At 40.4% G+C, this 20,953-nt stretch overlaps 1 protein-coding gene across 1 annotated transcript in view; it reads right to left on the reverse strand.

Annotated features, from left to right (window-relative positions):
- LOC132378478 (gamma-glutamylcyclotransferase-like) overlaps positions 1–20,953 on the reverse strand; it is a 33,767-nt gene that overhangs the window by 2,393 nt on the left and 10,421 nt on the right. The window contains exons 2-3 of the mRNA XM_059945419.1: positions 8,722–8,864; positions 3,965–4,103 (exon numbers count right to left, since the gene is read on the reverse strand). Coding sequence (XP_059801402.1) covers positions 3,965–4,103; positions 8,722–8,864 — 282 coding nt within the window. The remainder of the gene's footprint in view (positions 1–3,964; positions 4,104–8,721; positions 8,865–20,953) is intronic.

Below are 20,953 nucleotides of genomic sequence, written 5' to 3' on the forward strand. Positions count from 1 at the left end.
AAGCTTCAAGGGGTTCAAATTTTTAAAGAGCATCAACGAGAGCAAGTACACAGCATCTAGTATGTAGAAGGGACAATATTGGACCTAATTTTAGGGAATGCAAGTAGGTATATTGCTGAATTGTCAGCGAGAAATCATTTGTGAGGTAATGATCATACATCAGCAAGATTCGGAGGATGTATTGGAAAGGATAAAAAGATTCCAGAAATAAAGGGCCTGAGTTAGGAGAAAGCCAATTTCAATACCACAGAAGAGTACTTAAAGAAATTACGGTATCTGACAAGGAGGAGAATTGAAATGTCAGGTGGTAGACAGGATTACGAAAATCCCAAAGCATTTTATGTGTATTTAGTGTACAAGGGTAACCAAGGAAAGAGGAGGGCCCATTAAAAAACAAAGGGACATTCTACATGGAGCCAGAGGACGTTAAGGTAGGGACAAAATGTATAGTTTTCATCTGCATTCACTGAGGAGAAGAACATTGTCATTCAAGAATTTGGAAAAGTTTGTGAAATTCTATGGTAAATTACTATTAAGGGAGGTATTAAGATCTTGAAGTTGGCTTAAAAGTGGATAAATTCACAGAGTCTTACGAGATATATCCAGTCTACATTTAAATTCTCACTGCTCACCAGATGATTAGAGGATAGCAAATATGATAACTTTATTCAAGAAGGGCAGCAGTGATAAGATGGGTAATTACAAGCTTGTGAAGCCAATGTCCGTGGAAGTGAAGTTAGTGGAAAATATTCTAAATGTTGACAGGCAGAGTTTAATCAAAGGGGGTAAGGGAGAGGGAGAAGAGAGGGAGAGAGGAAGGAGAGAGAGAAGTGGTGGCACTGTAGTATAATGCTTCTACAGTGCCAACAACACAGGGCTGGAAGGGAGCGGAAGAGAGGAGAGAGAGGGTGGTGGGGAGAGGGGAAGAGAGAGGTATGAAGAGAGGTGGGTAGAAAGGAGGTGGGGAAAGAGGGTGGAGAGTGTCAGTATGGTTTTATTAGGAGAAGATCTTGCCTAACCAATTGAAAGAATTTTTCAGTGTTGACACACTGTATCTCTAAAGGCAATGCAGTTAATTTATTCTAGGTGGTCCTCAGAAGCGTCTTTGAGACTAGACAAAAGGTTAGAGAAGATGCAATCCAGGGCAAAGTGGATCCAAAACTGCCTTAGTACTAGATGATAGAGAATGATGGTGGAGGATTGGTTTTGTGACTTGAAGCCTGCACCAGAGGAGTGCTACAGGAATTGGTGCTAGAACATCTCTTGTTTATTATGTGCATTAACAATTTTGATACACATATACAAAGTATATTTAGTTAAGTTTACATAGGACTCAAAAGTTAGTGTTGTTGACAAGGAGGAAAGTAATCATTGGCTGCAGGATGACATTGATCAGATATTGATATTGGTCTGATGGGCAGGAAATTGGCAAATGAAATGTAATGTTGATAATTTAAGGTGGTAAATTTTAGAATTAATGAATCTCAAACGTACACATTGAAATACAGAGCACTTGGGAATAGTGAGTGGTGAAGAGATCTTAACGTACCTATCCAGGGAAACTTGTAGACAACACAGGTAGATAAGCTGGTTATGAAGGCATAGGATGAATTTAGAAAGATGTTGCAATTCAGTTATGAGAAGTGTCAGAATGGACTAATTTTGTTTTTTTTTTGGAACAGAGTTAGCTGACAGGAAACCTGACTAAAATATATAAAATTCTGAGGGGCGCAGATAGATAGATAATAGAAAAGTCTCCAGAGCAGAGATGTATGAAACAAGGGTACAAGGGTGTAAGTTAAGTGATAGGATGTTTTTCCAACCAGATGATAGTTGAAATCTAGAACAAACTGCATGAGGTGGTGGTGCTGCCAGAGAGCTCCACAACATTTAAGAAGTATCGAGACTAGCACTTGAACCGGCAAGGCATAAAGGACTACCAGCCAAGAATGGGAAATGGGATTAGTATTTTAAAAATAACTGTAGCCATGTGGCTTGTAGCTAAATCTCTACAAGTGCGATGGGCAGAGAAGCCTACTTCATGAGTAGTAGAAGAGTACAAAGGCCACAAGCAAAGGGTTAAAAGCAACCATCCCAGTATAGTAGAATGGATGTGTTTCTAGTTTGATCAACATTTAGAGTTTGTCTCAAACAAAGATTGTTAATGGTTCATTAAGTTTGCTGAGAATACCAAAAAATATCAGCAATGATACTTACAACAACTTCACCAAAGCATGAATCCCTGGCATTGATTAATCACAGTATACACTAGTCTGACATGAGATAAAGAATAATCAAGGTGGCCCTATACTTGTAATGATACAAGGAATATGCTCCCAGTGTTCGACTGGCTCAGTTTGAATATGAAGAGGCTAACATCCTAAAATATTGTGTTAACAAGTATTAAGAAAAACACATTCTTGGCAGCAACAGCTCCAGAGATCAATTGGTGACAAGCACTCCGATCCAGGACATGAGAAATATTTGGAATCCCAGCAGTACAGAACCTGGCCAGCTTGGAAACATAATCTTCAATGCACCTGGGATAAATTAGTGATTTGTTTAAAGATGATATTTAGAGTAGATCAAGTGTACAAAGTGTTTTATTTTCTCTGGTTGACCAAGAGACTAGGTTTTACTGTCAGTATTGCTGGATATTGGATAGTCACCAACGACATGATGGGCCTGATTCTGTGTTTTGTACCTCTAACATCATGAAAGCTATGCATTATTTTATGTTAATTTTAGATGTACGTAACCCCTAAGTGCGTTATAAAAGAGAAAATTATGCAAAGAGAATATCATTCTTAAACTTGGTGGGGAATGTAGCAGATCAGTTTCATATAATTCATTCAATTTTTAGGAAGAGCAAAATCTTTGGTATTGTGTTGCTGGTATATCTTACATATCATTTCAGGTGAGGCTGATAGGTCATGCACTAAAAGGGGATCCCAAGCATCAACAAGTAAACAAAGAAATCTAATACCTTCATTATGGAACTTACTTGTATTAATACAAATTTAAACTTCCAAATAGTAAAAAATACAGTATTAGTACTAAAAAAAAGCAGGGAAAAGTAAAAAAATAAACACTTTACTTTTCTGTAATCTTGAAGAGTCAAAGATGACCTTTTAAGTGTACAATGTCTTGTGTATGTGACTCAAAATGGCTTCTTCGGTTTGTTAAGAGTAGGAATGCTTCTTTGTCTGATAAGTGTTTCTCTTGCAGTTGTTTAGCTTTAGACTTGCTGATATGGGGATTGTATTCATTTGTTAACCAATGGGGAATGTTATTTTGTCTTGTGAGGCTGGGAACTTGGGGGGGTGGTTTTCGAGAGAGTCAGGAGGAAGACGCCGAGGGAGGTGGACGTGCGCTGCACTGCTTGGTTGACCACCAGGGGTGGTCCTGAGTGCGAAGACGTGGAGGTCGGAGGCAAGCGACGAGGGGTCGAATGGTTCAGTGGTTGAGCTCCAACAATGTGCACTAAACTGACTGAACTTTGATAAGTTGGCACCTTTTGCTTTTTCTTTTCTTTCATATATATTGTATTGCCTAGTACTCTTTTAGTTTTAGTAAACTCATTAAAGTGTATTTCATTAACGGGAGCTGGTGTGAATTTGATACTGTGTGCGGGCGCAAGGCATAAACGATTCTCACAGCACCTGCGTGTACGGGAGGTGGGATTGGTGTGTGGCTGGATTTCTTTTTCCCCTAGACATATACCAGCCTGTTGGTTAAGTGTTACATAAGTTTCTCCTTTTTAAAAGTATTTTAAACAAAATCAAATATTTTATTGTATGGAAGAGATAACTGGTTTCAACTAGAAATATTCCATACTACAATTAATAAGCAGGATGGAATTACAAAACAGTTCAGCATTGTCCAAGGGGACAACAGATCAAGGGGGTCACTATTTTTATTTTAACTTACATAGGAAGAGATCAATTTTATTTTATTTGCATACCTTTTTGTAAAGTGGTGATGTAAGGCTGGAATTAAAATTATTCATCTGATAGGACAAACAAGTAAGTTCTTCTTCAGTATCTTTCTGTTGAACTTTGACTTCTATTGGACTGTAGATTCCCCTCTGGACACCTTCTTGGCTGTTGGAGAAATAAAATAGCCTTGCGGTCAGAAACACATTTAAAACAATTTAAAACCAAATCTGTTTAAACTGTTTTTGAACTATATGTAGATTTATTAAATAGTTTTGAATGGAAACCTGGTGTGGGTGATTATTGACTCTGAAAAGTAAGTGTCTGTTTTACTCCTTCTAGTTTTCATATTTTAATTAATTTCTGTTTTAATTAAAAAAGAATTATCTTCATCATTTTTAAATGAGGCGCCTCTGACAAAACCCAAGAAGGACAGCAAGTAAGTGCTCTTTGATAGCACTATCAACTAAACCCTGCATCACTTTGCTAACAATTGAAATAAGACGGGTTGAGGAGAAAAATTATCAAACTGCGTATTCGAGAATGGAAAATAGCAAGGCAATTTTTTCACCCATCATGCAGCTGCCAGCCCTGCAATCAAATTGGAGCACCTTGATTAGTTCAAGGTGTAAGCTTCAGTACTACATAATCTCATCTCAGTCTTTGATCAAGTGTTCATAGCCATTTCCTGGGTGAGTGAATCAAACTGGCTAAAGACTGGCTTCCGTAGTCATGTAGATGTTAGGAGTGAGCCAAAATAGATTAGGCACTTAACATGTCTCAATACCCGTGAGAGCAAATTTATTATTATTAGTTTTAGCTGGGTCCCAACTGAGCACAGGGATATTCTTGGAATCTTCTCCTTCAGTTAGCCATTTAATTCTCCACCAGAACTTTTGAATAGATGGTGGCAGAATTGTGTAGCTCTGATGTTATTACTTAGCTCAATCTATAGCATGCCATTTTGCAAACCCCGCATACATGTAACTTTTCCATGCTGACATTTCATTTTTGGCATACCTGATGTTGCTCTAAGCAAGTCCTCCACTCTGAGTAAACCAGAGTTAAATTTAATAGTAGAGAGAGAGGGGAGGATATTTGTCATGAAATTCATCAACAAGTCTGTTGAGGACTGTACATCAAAGAGGTCAACCTGGGTAATCCCAAACTAAAAACCATGAATAAACCAGGAGATCCACTCCCTACTGAAGTCCATGACTCGGGCATTCAATCAAGTGACCCTGACCTATACAAAAAAAAATAGAGATACAACCTTGGTAAAGCCATCATGGATGCCAAGAGACAACAGTGTCCAAAACTGAATCCCAGACAAGCGTAAACATGGCAGGAACTACCTGCTATAACAGACTACAAAACGAAGGTGCGCAGCATCACTGACATTACTTGCAGACATTTTCGATGTCTCTCAGCTTCAATCTGAGGTATTTTCCTGCCTTAAATAGACTACTATCATTCCAGTATCTAAAAAAAAAGTAACATGCCTTAATGACTAATGCCTGGTGGCTCTTAAAACAACCATCATGAAGTGCTTTATGAAGCTAGAATGTGTTAACTCCAGCTTCCCAGACAACTTCGACCCACTGCAGCACCCCTACTGCTGACACAGGTCCACAGTAGATGCCATTTCCCTGACTCTACACTCATCTCTTAAGCATCTGGACAGTAAAGATATCTATGTTTGACTATTGTTTATTGATGGTGGCTCCACCTTTAATATTATAAATCCAAGCAAACTGATCTCCAAACTCCCAAACCAATGATTCACTCTTCCCTTTGCAAATACATCTTTGACTTCCTCACCAACAGACTAAAAACAATAGATAGGCAGCAACACCTCCACAATAACTTTCAACATAGGTACGCCACAAGGATGCACCTTCAGCTCCTTATTCCATATACACTCCTGACTGCATGACCAGATTCTGCTCCATGTTCAAGTTCAAGTTTATTTTCATTCAAACTTTCATTCACATATATGCAAGTAAATGAAACATCATTCTTCTGGGACTAAGGTACAAAGAAGTACATATATCACATACAGCACATAAAATATCAACACAATAATATTAAGTTGACATAAAATGCATATAAAACATATAGTTAATCCATCTACGTTTGCCGATGATACCTCCATAGTGGACCTCATCTCAAATGATGATCAGCTAGAGTACAGGAAGGAGATAGAGAGCCTAGTAACATGTTGTCATGACAACAGCCTTTCACTCAGTTTCAGCAGAACAAAAGAGCCAGTATTTGACCAAGAAAGGTGGCCTTGAACTTCAAGTTCCTAAGAGTGAACATCACCAATATCACCAACAGCTTATTCTGGTCCAACTATGTGAATACCACAGCCAAGAAAGCTCACCAAATCCTCAACTGCCTTGGAAAGCTAAAGAAATTTAGTATGTCCTCTGACCTTCACCGATTTTTATTGAGGTACCACTCTCCCACGGGGCAAAATATACAAAAGTCTGAAAGGGGTCTTCCTTGATTGCATATGTAAAGGGGGTTTCTTCTTTTTTCTTTGTTACTGTGTATGTAATCAAAATGGCTTCTTTGTTTTGTTAAAAGTAGGAATGCTTCTTTGTTGCGAGAGAGTGCTGGAAGCTTGTTTGGGTTAAAATTTACTGATAACGAGAATTGTATTCCTTTGTAAACCAATTGGGATTAATGTTGTTCTTTCTTCTGAGTCTGTAAGCTATTGTTGGCCAGCTTTTGGGCAGATCGGCACGAGGGGGTGAGAGAGAGAGGACGCGATGCTGTAAACTGGGCGAGGAACGGACCCCAAGCGGGGGTCCAAGGCCAGGAGGTACTCCGAAGAGAGGAGATGAAGTTAGATGTGCTTGGTTGACCACTTCGGATGGTCCTAAGCTGTGAGTCGAGCAGTTCGGAGGGGATCGAATGGTGGCCAGAAGACTTCAGTAATTGAGCTCCAACGGTTGTGCACGAAGTGGTTTGGACTTTGATAAGTTTGGCGCCTTTTCTTTATTTTTTTTCTTCATATATACTGTATCATTATTAATCACTTAGTTATAGTAACCTTTATAAATTGTACTCATTTAATCGCATATGGTGTACTGTCTGTTTTTGGGCGAGGCGGGGACATCACACAGCATCCACACCAGCTGATTACCCAGTTTGGCAGGGCTGAAGGCTGCTCCCCCTAGACGGAACGAGCTGAGCGAGCCTGAGGCGACCCAGGGAGTTACACATAGATGATCATGCTCTTCGCTCTCCACAGAGAGCCTCATCATGCTCTTTGTTCTCCACGGAATATTGCAGAACCACAATGATCATTGGAAGCTGGATCTCACTGTAGATCTTATCCACCCAGTTTGCTGGAGCCGACACTGCATGCTTGGACAGGCATGTCCCTACCTCACAAGACCATTGAAATCTGCTGGTTACTCCCATCTAGTTTAGCCGCCTGTTGAAGCGGTATACCAGGGTGTGGCTACTGTCACATGCAAACAGCTACTTGGAGCCACAGGTGAGCACTAAGTATCTGGTGGGGACCAAAGATAACATTCAAGATGATTGTTGATACCTTTGAATTCTTTGTAGTTCCTAAATTGTTGAAGTAGTGAAGTTGATTCATTTTCAGCTGCTTCTGACATTTCCAAGCATAAATTCTTGAAACAGTGAGCAAAATAGTTCTGAATAGTCTTAATGCTTATTTTTTGCCAACCATCAGTGACAAAAATCATTGCTTTCTGAACACGAATACATGCAAACTGTTTGCTCTACGCACAGAGTTGTGTTTAACAGCCACACAAGCAGATACGATAGATACTAGTTCCAAATTGTCCAGCAACAGTTTCCCATTCCAACTAAATGGCAGGTGTCCCAAATAAACAAAGGGAATACTGGCTATTTTCTCGATTAGTTTCTATTCTTTAAGAGCTGACCCAAATAAACAATTGCCTGATTAACTGGTGGCCTAATTAACTGGAATCCATTGTATACATCTTTGTAGCCTCAGTACATCCTCCTCATACACAGGAAGAAAAATTTTGGCCCTATATACCCTTGTGGCTTCCAGGGAATAATCCCAATAGCCCAGTCTCCCTTTCTGCATGCTTGGAAATTTTTATAACTGTCCTTTATTAATTCCTCAGGACCAACCTGCACTTTATTCAAACATTCCATTTTAGAAGTATCGACGGAAACTCTGTTCTTTCTAGATTTTTTTGTCATTCTTTGCTTTTTTTCACTATTCTATTCAATCCTCTGAACTACTACCCAATTTTTTCTTCAGGTTTTTAAAATCTTTTTCCTTTAACCATGCTTGTTAAAATGTATCTGTTTATTCTGAAAAATACTTCTAAATATTTGACACAATATCTCCACTGACTGATCCCTTAACCTCATTTCCCTGCTTATTTTGACTAGCTTTGTTTTCAATCCTCTTAACTACCCTTATTCAAATTTAAATTATCAGTCTGCTAGATCAGTGGGAATGATATCCAATGGAAGCTAATCTCATGTTGGTTCACTCACTTCTTGCAGTAATTCCTCAGGGAAGTGTCTTGGGCTGAATCATCTAAAGTGCCTATCTAGTGATCTCCTTTCTGTCATTAGGTTAGAAGCAAGGATGTTAACTAATGATATCACAATATTCATTCCCCCTTGCTCACATTTACATACATCAGGATTAAAAATAAATAAACCATACTTGACAGCCATCATCTTCACAGTTTAAGTATTTGGAGAAACAAAGAAATGTTAACATTGCGATTTGCATAAAAATATCCAAAATACTTACTCATCCAAAGACTGCCGATCACTGCTTTTCAAACACCAAACAACTCCCCATACTTCATCATCAGGACTTGGAACAATAGTGGCAACACCTCCTCCCCATTGGTTCTCACTTTTATTCCAATTGCCAAATGCAAGCTTATAGCCCTGAGAAAGATAACAAATGTAATACACATAAGAAAAATTGTAAGACCCATTTCTGAATGTCAAGTTGGAAAGTTCAATCACTAAACATGCTGAAAATCAGTTTATAAATCAGTAAGTTTTATCAGGGTTGGAGGCATAAAAAAAAGTTAAATATGTAATCAAGTGAAATTTCATGTAGGTGTTCCTTCAAGGTCAAGGATTACGTTTCCACTATAATTCATTGTGTTCCAAGGTGACTGAAGCAACCTACACAGGATCCACAAACTCTACCATTAGTAACACAGGAGAATCTTGAAGGAGCTGATGGTTCAGTTCCTTACTCATGGTTTCAGTATGCTTTCAGAAGGTCTTAATGTGCTTGTGCCTTTCCCTATGCTCCTCTACCTGTCTCAGCAGTTTTGGATAAAGGATACCAAAGAGTTGGTGAAGATAATATATTTTTTTCTCCAAAGAGCCTTCAAAGACATTTTCTTTGAGAGAGCTACATATTGATGGAGCCTGTTAGACCTGGTAACAATATGGCCTGCCCTTCAGAAAAGGTTGAGCATGATTAAAGCCTTGGATGTTAAGGATATTGACTGAAGTGAAGATACTGACATTTGTTTACCTGTCCTACCAAGAGATTTGGAGGATTTTGTGATGGGATCATCAATGATATGTCTTCGATACCTAAGGGTCAGGACCTCGGCAAGCAAGAAGGGTGGGTATCAGAGTTGCTCAGCAAACTTTGAGCTTGTTCCTTAGTTTGAGTCCTTAAGTGTTTGGTCTTGATGCACTGACAGATTTTGTCCAATGTCTCCTAAGAAGTGAGCAAAGATCTGCCATGAAACTTGCTCATTCTTATTATTAATCTTCCCTATCCAATGAACGATGAAGGAACTTTGCTTTTCATTTTAGGTGCAAGATCCTCTACTTTTCAGAGAAGGAATTAATGATGGTTTGAAGCTCAGTCTATACAGGCATTGTCTGCATACTGAAATTGAAAAAAATGTTGATTCTAGAATAGAGGCAATGAAGTTTGAACAATTTCTTGCTCATTCTGCAGATTAACTCAATTTGTGTTTGTTGGAGCAATTATTGCAGTGATAAACTGTATTGCTACATCCCACTTTGTACTGGAAATGGATCTATGATGGAGACAATGGTGAGAGAATCATGGCTTGAATCTGAAGAGAATCACAAAGAGAATGACAGATAGTAACAAAATTCTGAGCACAGCCAAATTTGAGAAGGACCCTCCAAGATTCTCTTGGTTTATGAGCCAAAGGTTTCTGAGAGGTCAAAACTACAGTACAGTGGTTGATGCTGCTTTCCACAATTAACTTAGAATTCTTCAAATCTGAAAATTGTCTTTGTGGTGCTCTTTATTGCATCTCTGCTTGCAGACCTACAGCCACTGGGAGGTAAATGAAGGAAATGCTTGCAATGGTTTTGGTCAGGGATACAACAAGGTGACTTCTCCATAATTATAACTGGATGTCTTTTTTTCATTAGAATAGTTGATTATAACATCTATGAGGTCTCCAGTATGATCTCTTTGTCCCTGGGGGAGATTTCATCGTAAGCTTGCTCCAAAAACAGATTCCTAAAAGTCCATGCCCTCAAGATTATACTACAGAAAAGTATTTTGTCTGTTTCAGAGGACTTTTACTTAAGTTGTTGAATAGCCTTTACTTTCATGTCCTGATGAAGCATCTCAGTCTGAAATATCAACTGTTTGTTCCTATTAATAGATGCTGCCTGACCTGCCAAGTTTCTTCAGTATTTTTGTACATGTTACTTTAGATTTCCAGCATCTGCAGAATCTTCTGTGTTTATGAGATGAGTTGAAAAGAAGCTCATAGTCATTTCACAAATGTAATTTTGGTAAACTTCAGGGCAGACCAGCTGCTATTGGTATTCTGTAGCTCCTATTGGATACAGGTTGTCAAGTTGAAAGTAGGTATTTCTTTGTGATGCCTTTGAATAAAGTATATATCCTTAATTTTTCCTGTACTTTTGTTTTTGTTGCTGGACATTTGCAATTCCCTTTCAACACAGTAAAGAATACTGAATTGCATATCAAAACTAATGTATGTACACTATTACAAGTACAATTATGTAATCAGAATATATTCACATATTTTTGATTTAATCTATTCGAGATCTAGACTAAAGTTGATATGGAAAAGATGTTAAGTCCATTACCTGAAAGGATACACTTCTTTCCACATTGAAGTTGAAAAGATCTCTTCATCAGAACTTCAAAATTAAAATTGCTCACTCCATACAAACACTAACACAAGTGATCGTTATCCAATGCTTTCTTTAAACATTGATCAGCATTAGAAGGCACAAAACTGCACCTGCTGGGTAATGACCTATATTCCTCAGGGTTATAGATGTAAACATTATTTATTCAAGTGAAATAACTCAAAATGGCAATCTAGGATTTGAAGTCCAAACAAAATGAAATCTCAACAACGATTCTAGAAACCAAACTGAGAAGGGACATCACTGATGCAGTCTGTCTCATTGATATTGGGGGAGACCTATCCATGAGATTCTTTCATCTCAGGTGCTACAACAGGCTGATTCCAACTAGAAAAGCAGCATGTGCCAGTTAGTTTCCAGCAACACCCACAGCAACTTTAGAATAATCAGAGCACTATAGCACAGAAACAGGCCCTTCAGCCCATCTAGTTTGTGACAGCTGTCTACTGCCAAGTCCCATCTACCTGCATCCAGAAAATAGCCCTTAATACCTTTCTCATCCAAGTACCTATTCAAACTTTTTTCAAATGTTACAATTGATCTCGCATCTAACACTAACCGCCTTCTCAGTGAAAACATTCCCTCTCAGATTTCCCCCTTAACCTCTGACTTCTATTTCTTTTAACCTAAACCTATGACTCTATTTCTAGTCTCACCCAGGGGAATAAACCTGCAAGCATTCATCCAATCAATACTCCTCATAATTTTGTATCTCTTCTCATTCTCCTGCACTCCAGTAAAGTTCTAACCTATTCAACGTTTTACTATAACTCAGTCCCAACAACATCCTTGTAAATTTTCTTTGCACTCTTTCGAGATATTTTTTGTAGGTAGACGACCAGAAACTGCACACAATACTTCAAATTCAGCCTCAGCAATGTCTTATGCAACTTCAACATAACATCCCATCTCCTCTACTCAATTCCCTGATTTACAGAGGCCAATGTTCCAGAAGTTTTCTTTATGTGACACTTTTTTTATGGATCTGTATTGTCATATTCCTTTGTTCTACCACACTACTCAATGCCCTACCATTTACCGTGTATGCCTTACCCTGGTTTGTTCTCCCAAAATGCAACAGCTCACACTTGTCTGCATTAAATACCATCTGAAATTTTCGACCCATTTCCCAGCTAGTTTATATCACTTTGCAAGCTTTGAAAGCCTTCCTCACTGTTCATTACGCTCCCAGTCTTGGAGTCATCTGAAAACTTGCAGATCGAATCTAAATCAATAATATTATGATAAACAACAGTAGACTCAGCATCAATCCCTGGGCACACCACCAGTCGGAGAGACCACCATCTAGCTTCTCTGGTTTCTCCTGCTTAGCCAATGCTGACTCCGATTGACTACAAGCAACTGCATTTTCTAGATCAACCTCCCACGCAGAACTTCATCAAAGGCTTACTTCGGTCCATGTAGACAACATCCACTACCTTTCCTTCATCAACTTACTTGATAACCTCAAAAAATTCTGCAAGATTTGGTAGGCATGACCTGCCATGCACAAAACCATGTTGACTATCCTTAATCAGCCCATCTAGTCAAATACTTATACAGTATATCCAATCCCTGAGAATACCTATCAATAATTTAAACCTATTGGCATAAGGCTCACTGGCCAACAATTTCCCAGCTTATTCTTAGAGCCTTCCTTAAACAACGGAACAACATTAGCTATCCTCCAGTCCTCTAGCACCTAAACTGTGGCCAAAGACATTTTAAATATCTTTGCCAGGGCCGCTGCAATTTCTACACTAGCCTCCCACAAAGTCTGAGTCAACATCACGTCCAGTCTGCAGATTTATCCAGCTTAAGTTGCCTCAAGACAGCAAGCACCTACTCTTCCGTAGTCCAGATACACTCCATTACCTCATTACTCACTACATTTGAGAGCTTTATGCATTAGTTCTGTCCATAGTAAATTTGATCCAAAACTAATTAAATTAAATAACTGTCTTCAGTCCTGGTAGGTTGACTGATTCAGTGCCTCTTGGCCTAGCTTACACAAAATTTGAATTCTCATTCCACACTGGAAAGGGATTAAAGGAGGTTCATGAAAATGATTCCAGGATTGAATGGCTTGTCACATGAAGAGCATTTGATGATTCTGGGCCTATATTCACTGAGGGGTGAGCGGCGACCTAATTGAAACCAATCAAATGGTGAAAGGCCCTGATAGAATGGATGTGCAGATGATTTTTCCTATAGTGGAGAGTCTAAGATCGGAGGACACAGCCTCAGAATAGAGGGGCGTCCCTTTAGAACAGAGATGAGGAAGAGTTTCTTTAGCCAGAGAGTGCGGGGTCTATAGAATTCTATTCTACAGGCAGCTGTGGAGGCCAAGTCTTTATGTATATTTAAGGCAGAGGTTGATAGATTCTTGATTGTTCAGGGCATGAAAGGATACGGGGAGAAGGCAGGAGATTGGAGCTGAGAGGAAAATTGGATCAGCTAAGGTGAAATGGTGGAGCAGAGTCAATGGGCCAATGGCATAATTCTGCTCTTATATCTTATGGTCTTATTACGTACTAATTTTCAGCATTTGATTTACTGAGTCATGTGCATAACCACATTTATGAACACAAGACCTTCAGCAATATTTCCCAAAAGATAATTTGGCTCACTTCTGTCACATTTTTACCAGTCTGACATGTAACTCTGGAATCAGAATTAGAGGTTTGGTGGCTAACTGCAGTTGAACGTTATTGTGCACCAGTGATCTAGGTTCAATTCTGCCAGTCTGTAAGGAATTTATATGTTCTCCTCGTGACTACATGCATTTCCTCCAGATGCTCTGGTTCCCTCCCACATTCCAAGTACGTGCAGGTTAGTAGGTTAATTGGTCACAATGGTGTAATTGGCTGGAGCAGGCGCATTGATGTAGTAGTCCTGATGAAGGGCCTCAGCCCAAAACATCTACTGTTTATTCCTCTCCATATGCTGTGCCTGAGTTCCTCCAGCATTTTATGTGCTGAGTTGTGCTGGAAAGGTGGGCCTGTTACCATGTGTTATATATCTAATTTTTTTTTTAAATTCTGTATTTTCTAATACTGAATGGAACAAAGTCAAATGCTAGTACTGAATGGAATAGGGAGAAATCTGGAGTTTACTGATTTATTTACTGCAAAACCATTAGCATTAACTCTGAAACTGACAGCCTCTTACGGAATTCTGCACAGATTCTGCCAAAACATCCAAATTATTTTCAGTGACTCAGCATCTTCTTGCAGATTTGTCCTTCGTAGTAAGAAGTCTCTCAAGTTGATGGAAAGAGTAGTCGTCATTTCAGTCCGAGACCCTTCATCGAGAGTGGAGGAAAAAAAGCTGAGGAGAGTAAGAAAGTTGGGGAAGGGGAAGAAGAAACTCAGGGTGATAGGCGAAACCAGGAAGGAGGGGAGGGATGAAGTAAAGAGCCGGGAAGTTGATTGGTGAAAGAGATACAGGGCTGGCAAAGTGAGAATCTAATAGGAGATGACAGAAGACCATGGAAGAAAGAAAAGGGGAGGAGCAGCAGAGGGAGGTGATGAGCAGGTAAGGAGATAAAAAAGGTGAAAGGGGGAAATGGGAATGGGAGGGTGGGATGCATTACCAGAAGCTGGAGAAATCGAAGTTCATGCCATCAGGTTGGAGCTACCCAGACAGAATACAAGGCGTTGCTCCTCCAACCTGCCTCAGTGGCCTTATCACAACAGTACAGGAGGTCACTGACTGACATGTCGGAATGGAAATGGGAAGTGGAATTAAAATGGGTAGCCACTAGGAAAGCCCACTTTTTCTGGCAGCTAGAGCACAGATGCTCAGCAAAACGGTCTCCCAATCTTAATCAGGTCTCACCAATATATAGAAGACCACACCAGGAGCACTGAACATAGTATATAACCCCAACAGACTCACAGCTGAAGTGTTGCCTCACCTGGAAGGACTATTTGGGTCCTGAATGGTAATGAAGGAGGATGTGTAGGGGCAGGTGTAGCGCTTGTTCTACTTGCAAGGGTGAGTGCCAAGAGGGAGAAGAATGGGGAGGAACAAATGGATAAGGGAGTTGCAGCGGAAGCAATCCCTGTGAAAAACAAAATGGAGGGGAGAGAGGGAAAGATGCATTTGGTGGCGGATCTCATTGGAGATGGTAAAAGTTACGGAAGATTATGTGGTGGATGCTGAGACTGTTGGGGTGGTAGGTGAGGACATGAGGAATCCTATCCCTGGAGGGATGGTGGGAGGATAGGTTGAGGACAGACTTGTGCAAAATGGAAAAGTTGCAGATGATTTAACTTTTACTTTACAATGGCAGTAGCCTATTTGTCTGAAATAGCCTCTGACAATCAAGTCCAGACCCTGCCCGTTACATGTGACTTAGCTTCTAAGCCCAGCGGAACCATTTCTACTGACAGGAGGAGGGGCAAAGATGGGTTACTGGTGACCTTAGAACCAGTCGCTTCGAGCAGATGGGCCTTGCCAGCCATGGTTGGCAGCTCATCTAGAAGGAAAACTCTGATCTCAAACCTCCGCCACCTTGTGGCTATACCCACACATGGGGCAGGTTTTGGGAGTAAATCACGAAGGAAAATCCAGAGCTGTAGTTTGTAAGGCAGTCCAATGTTGAGTTCAACACTGAATGACAACTCCTACAACACTGCTGGTGCCAAACTGTATCTGCCTCTGCTGTTCCTATAGGTTCATCAGTTCCATGGAGAGGGAGAGTATGCTGCACAGGCAACAGCTTGCTCAAATATCGTACTGCACTGGCTTAAGTACAAATTTCAGCTTGCTGTGTCAACAATATTCAGGAGAAGACGCTACTGCTTCATCTAATGGCGTTGACAAAACACAGAAAGCAGCAATTACTGTTTACAAGCCACTATGCTCGATTGACATAAGACTGTGGTGCCAGGGTTGCTTTCGACATTAGGTATTATCCAAACTGCAGACTGAAAACACTGCAGCAGGCAAGACAACACGATGAAAGAAACCAGTTCTAAAACTGGGATGTTAGAATGTTCAGACAAAGATGATTGGCCATCCTGATAACCTCCAAGACATCAGTAACGACAGCTGTAATAAAAAGGGATCTCAAAAGACTTCATGTAGAATAGCTACCCTCCAGGATACGCATGTGGCTGACTTGGACACAATAAATTAGTAAGACCACACCATTTTCTGACAAGGGAAGGGATCTGATGAGCCCAGAGAGTACAGAATAGGCCTTGCACTGTTGAAGATGGTGGAACCAGGCAGCAATGGATCTGAGCAACTTCTTACTCTTTGTCTGAATACCACCAAAGGACCAGTTACTCTTGTCAGTCTGTATGCTCCAGTACTGTGCTTCATGTATGAGGCAAAGGACAAGTTTAATGAGAACCTCGCAGCCACTATCAAAAATAATCCCAGCAAGGAACATCTTGTTTTCTTAGGTGACTTCAATGCTAGAGTGGGTGCAGATCATGAATCTTGACCCTCCATGGGCAAAACAAATGACAGCAGACAGCGTTGGCTGGAGTTCTGCACCTATCATGATCTACGTATTGCCAACTGATACTTCCAGATCAAGTTTCAACACAAGTTTCCTGAGGACACTTTGCTCCAGACACTAGTACCAGCTGGACTTCTCTTGTTCTTTGCACTTCTCCTGGAGATGGCAGAGAGAAAAACGTCATGTCCACAGTTGACCTTCCAGCACAGAAGCCACTCTGTGACTCGGGGTAGACATGTTTCGCCAACTTCTTTAGGCAAATTAAGAAGCCTCTGGCAAAGATTTTGCCAACGACATTCAAGAGGGAGATGCCCTTGTAGTAAACTTTGACCACCAGAAGGCCACAAGCCTAACAATGTGGATTTCCTGAAACTTTCATTCTATTAATCTTGTATAGAATCAAGATATTTATTTCAGGATTGAACTATTTAACTTTAATAAAAACAAAAAAAGCACACATTAAAAGTCTGCTTAGATTTTTGTTTAAAAGGCAAGGGTTCATGGCAGTAAATGTCAGAACTTGGGCATATTTAAGGCAGAGATTGATAGGTTCTTGATTGGACGTGGCATCAAAGGTTATGGGGAGAAGGCCAAGAACTGGGGTTGAGGAGAGATAGAAATAAAAGGATCAGCCATGACTGAAGTGTAGAGAAGACTCAATGGGCCAGATGGCCTAATTCTGCTCCTATGTCTTATGGTCTAACTTACATTGGAATTTATCTTACTTTAAGCATGTTGTACTTAGCTTTCAAATGCTCAGAGACAAATGACAATTCCACATGCTTGAGAGGAACAAATGCATGCAAAGAATTTTCTATGCAAATCATTCCAATTTGGCTAAAGCAGCACACACCTATAGCTGATGAATGCTTTTTATTAGGAAGGCTTGAACTGCAATTTCCCTGACTAACAAATAATTTCATGACAACTTTTCCAACAATGAGAAAGCAAATAGGTTTAACATTTCATGTGAGAAAATGTGTCATAAACAATGAAGCACATCCTTAAATCTTAGGAAATATTTGCAAATGCCTAAGAAGGAATACATTCCAAATAACTTTACATACATTGAAATACATCTCAGCATAATGGAAAGCAGCAGTGCAGGGAGACACAGTGGCCAAGTATAAAGGATGAAGCCAGAGACTGCAGATGCTGAAATCTGATACAAAAACAGAATGCTGGAAGAACTCAGTGGGTCAAGCAGTGTCTTTGGGGATAAATGGGGTTTTTGGTGTTTTGGGTCAAGATCCTGCATCAGGTATAAATGAATGCTCACCTTCATCAAGCAGGAATTCCTAAAATGTTAAATAGGTAGTGCGAAAATAGTAGTGAGGTAGTATTCATGGGTTCAATGTCCATTCAGAAATCGGACGGCAGAGAGAAAGAACCCGTTCCTGAATCATTGAGTGTGAGCCTTCAAGCTCCTGTACATCCTTCCTGATGGTAGCAATGAGGACAGGGTATGTCCTGGTTAATGGGGGTCCTTAGTGATAGGTGTTGCCTTTTTGAGGCATCACTTCTTGAAAATGTTCTGGATATAATGGAGGTCCATGCCCCCATGGAGCTCACTAAGTTTACAAATCTTATTTCAATCCTGTGTAGTAGCCCCCCACACCCCCCAAACACCAGTCCCATACCAGGATGTAGCCAGTTAGAATGCTCTCCATGGTAAAATAGAAATCTGTGAGTGTCTTCGGTGATATACCAAATCTGCTTAAACTCCGAATGAAATACAGCCACTGTTGAACTTTAATTGCAGCTACACCGATATGCTGGGCCCAGGATAGATCCTCAGAGATGTTAACACCCAGAAATTTGAAATTGTTCACTCTTTCCATGTCTGATTCCACTATGAGGATGTCACCCGGATTTGAGAATTTCAGTTATAAGGAAAGATGGTCCAGACTGCATTTTCTGCTCCAGCATTTGTTTTCACTGGAACAGAAGACCCTGAGGAGTGACCTGATTGACAGATAAAACTATGTGGGGGGGGGGGGGGGAAGAGACGTAGATCAGGTAGATGGTAAAAATTCTAAAAACAAGTGCCGTTGATACATGGTAAAAGATAACCTTAAAGGGGATCCCAGGGTGATTTTTCTTTCCACTTGTAATGGCTGGAATCCAGAGTGCACTGCCTATGAGGTGGCAGAAGTTACAGCATCCAGACTAGTGGCTCCAAAACCTTTTTGGTTTATCGACCATATGGCTCCCAAACTACATCCTCAGTGGCCCCTCTCTCTTCCCAGCCATTACATAAAAACTGTAAAGAATTCTTATTATTGGTGCATAGTGAAAGAAAATAAGAACTGCAAATTCAAGCAGTGAAAATCATTGCAAAAATTATTAAAATCTATTTAAAGGTACTGTTGGAAACCACTGTTGTATCTTAATCATTTGCACTTTTTAAACGAAGTCATGTATTTTTCACAGTATGTACTGGGTCATCCCCACTCACTGGCAGAAAACTGTATAGCAGTTAAACTAACGGCTTATCACCTTTCTCTTTTCCATATGGTAGTAAGTATTAGCACATTACCCACGTGATGTAATTGTGCAATCATTGATTGGTTTAGTTTGAGCAGTTTCCCTTATCTCGGTTATAAAAGTGATGGATTTTCAGAGGCACATCTTTTATCTTTGCCTTCTCAGCTTTTCATTCCCCTAAGCTTCGTTTGTTAGCTCCTTATTTCGTTTGCTTAGCACTTAAATGTTCATTTGTACTTTAAAATAAACTGAAATCATGGAATTAAGACTGCTTGCCATTTTTAACTCCTGGAAGAACCCCAAGGATCAGAAAATAAACAAAGATCCAACAATTTGACAACCGAATGTGGGATGATCACATGAAGAAAAACATGTCAAAGAAAACAAGTTTCAAGCATGCAGCAGGGAGGCAAGACAATTCCTCCATTCTTTAATTGACCGAGAATAAATATCTTCAGTACATTGCTGAAAGGGTATTTAAGAATTAAGAGTCTATATTTTACTTGTGGCAAATTCTATTAAAATTTTTGTAGTTGTACAAGCTGTGGGGATGATATAAATCGTCAGAGGAATCCAGAGTCTGATATAAATTGTTGGACAAAAGGCCGACAACCAAGAGAAAATCTGCAGATGCTGGAAATCTGAGCAACACACACAAAATGCTGGGGGAACTCAGCAGGCCAGGCAGCATCTATGGAAAAGAGTCCAGCTGACATTTCAGGCCAAGACCCTTCATCAGGACTGGAGAAAAAAGATTAGATTTAAAAGATGGGGAGAGAGGGAAGAGAAACACAAGGTGATAGATGAAACCGGAAGGGGGAGGAGTGAAGTAAAGAGCTGGGAAGTTGATTGGTGAATGAGATACAGGGCTGGAGGAGCACTAGGGAAATGATGGGCAGGCAGGGCAATAAGGTGAGAGAGGAAAAGGGGGATGGGGAATAGTGAAGGTGTTGGGGGATGGGGGCCATTACCGAAAGTTTGAGAAATTGATGTTCATGCCATCAGGTTGGAGGTTACCTAGACAGAATATAAAGTGTTGCTCCTCCAACCTGACCGTGGCATCAATGTGACAGTAGAGGAGACCAAGGCTTGACGTATCGGAATGGGAATGGGAAGTGCAATTAAAATGGGTGGCTACTGGGAGACCCTGCTTCTATTTAAAGGTACAGATGCTTGACGAAGCAGTCTCCCAACCTATCTTGGCTCTCACCGACATACAGGAGGCCATACTGGGATCACCGAACACAGCACATGACCCCAACAGACTTACAGGTGAAGTTTCGCCTCACCTGGAAGGACTGCTGTAGACCCTGAATGGTAGTAAGGGAGGAGGTGTAGGGGCAGGTGTAGCACTTATTCCGCTTGCAAGGATATTGCCAGGAGGGACGGATAGATAAGGGAGTCACATATGGAGCGATCCCTGCAGAAAGCAGAAAGCAGTGAGGGGGGGGGGTGAGATGTACTTGGTGGGGGATCCCATTGGAATTGGCAAAAATTATGGAGAATTATGTGCTGGACACGGAGACTGGTAGAGTGATAGGTGAGGACAAGAGGGCCCCTAACCCTGGTAGGGTGGCGGGAGGATGGGGTGAGAGCAGACATGTATGAAATGGAAGAGATACGGTTGAGAGCAGCATTGATGGCGGAGGAAGGGAAGCCCCTTTCTTTGAAAAAGAAGAACATCTCCTTCATTCTGGAATGAAAGCCCTTATCTTGAGAGTATGTCAAATGAATAAGTTTTGTGGTTATAACCTGACATTATATTATGAAACTATTGATAACCTTGATGCCTAAAAGTGAAAAGTACTCCTTAAAATTGAATCTAGTATAATGACCAAAGTTTTGAAACAGGTTGTTGAGTCCACAAAATCCC

This window comes from Hypanus sabinus, chromosome 20 (genome assembly GCF_030144855.1).
Source record: "Hypanus sabinus isolate sHypSab1 chromosome 20, sHypSab1.hap1, whole genome shotgun sequence".
Taxonomy (NCBI): Eukaryota; Metazoa; Chordata; class Chondrichthyes; order Myliobatiformes; family Dasyatidae; genus Hypanus; species Hypanus sabinus.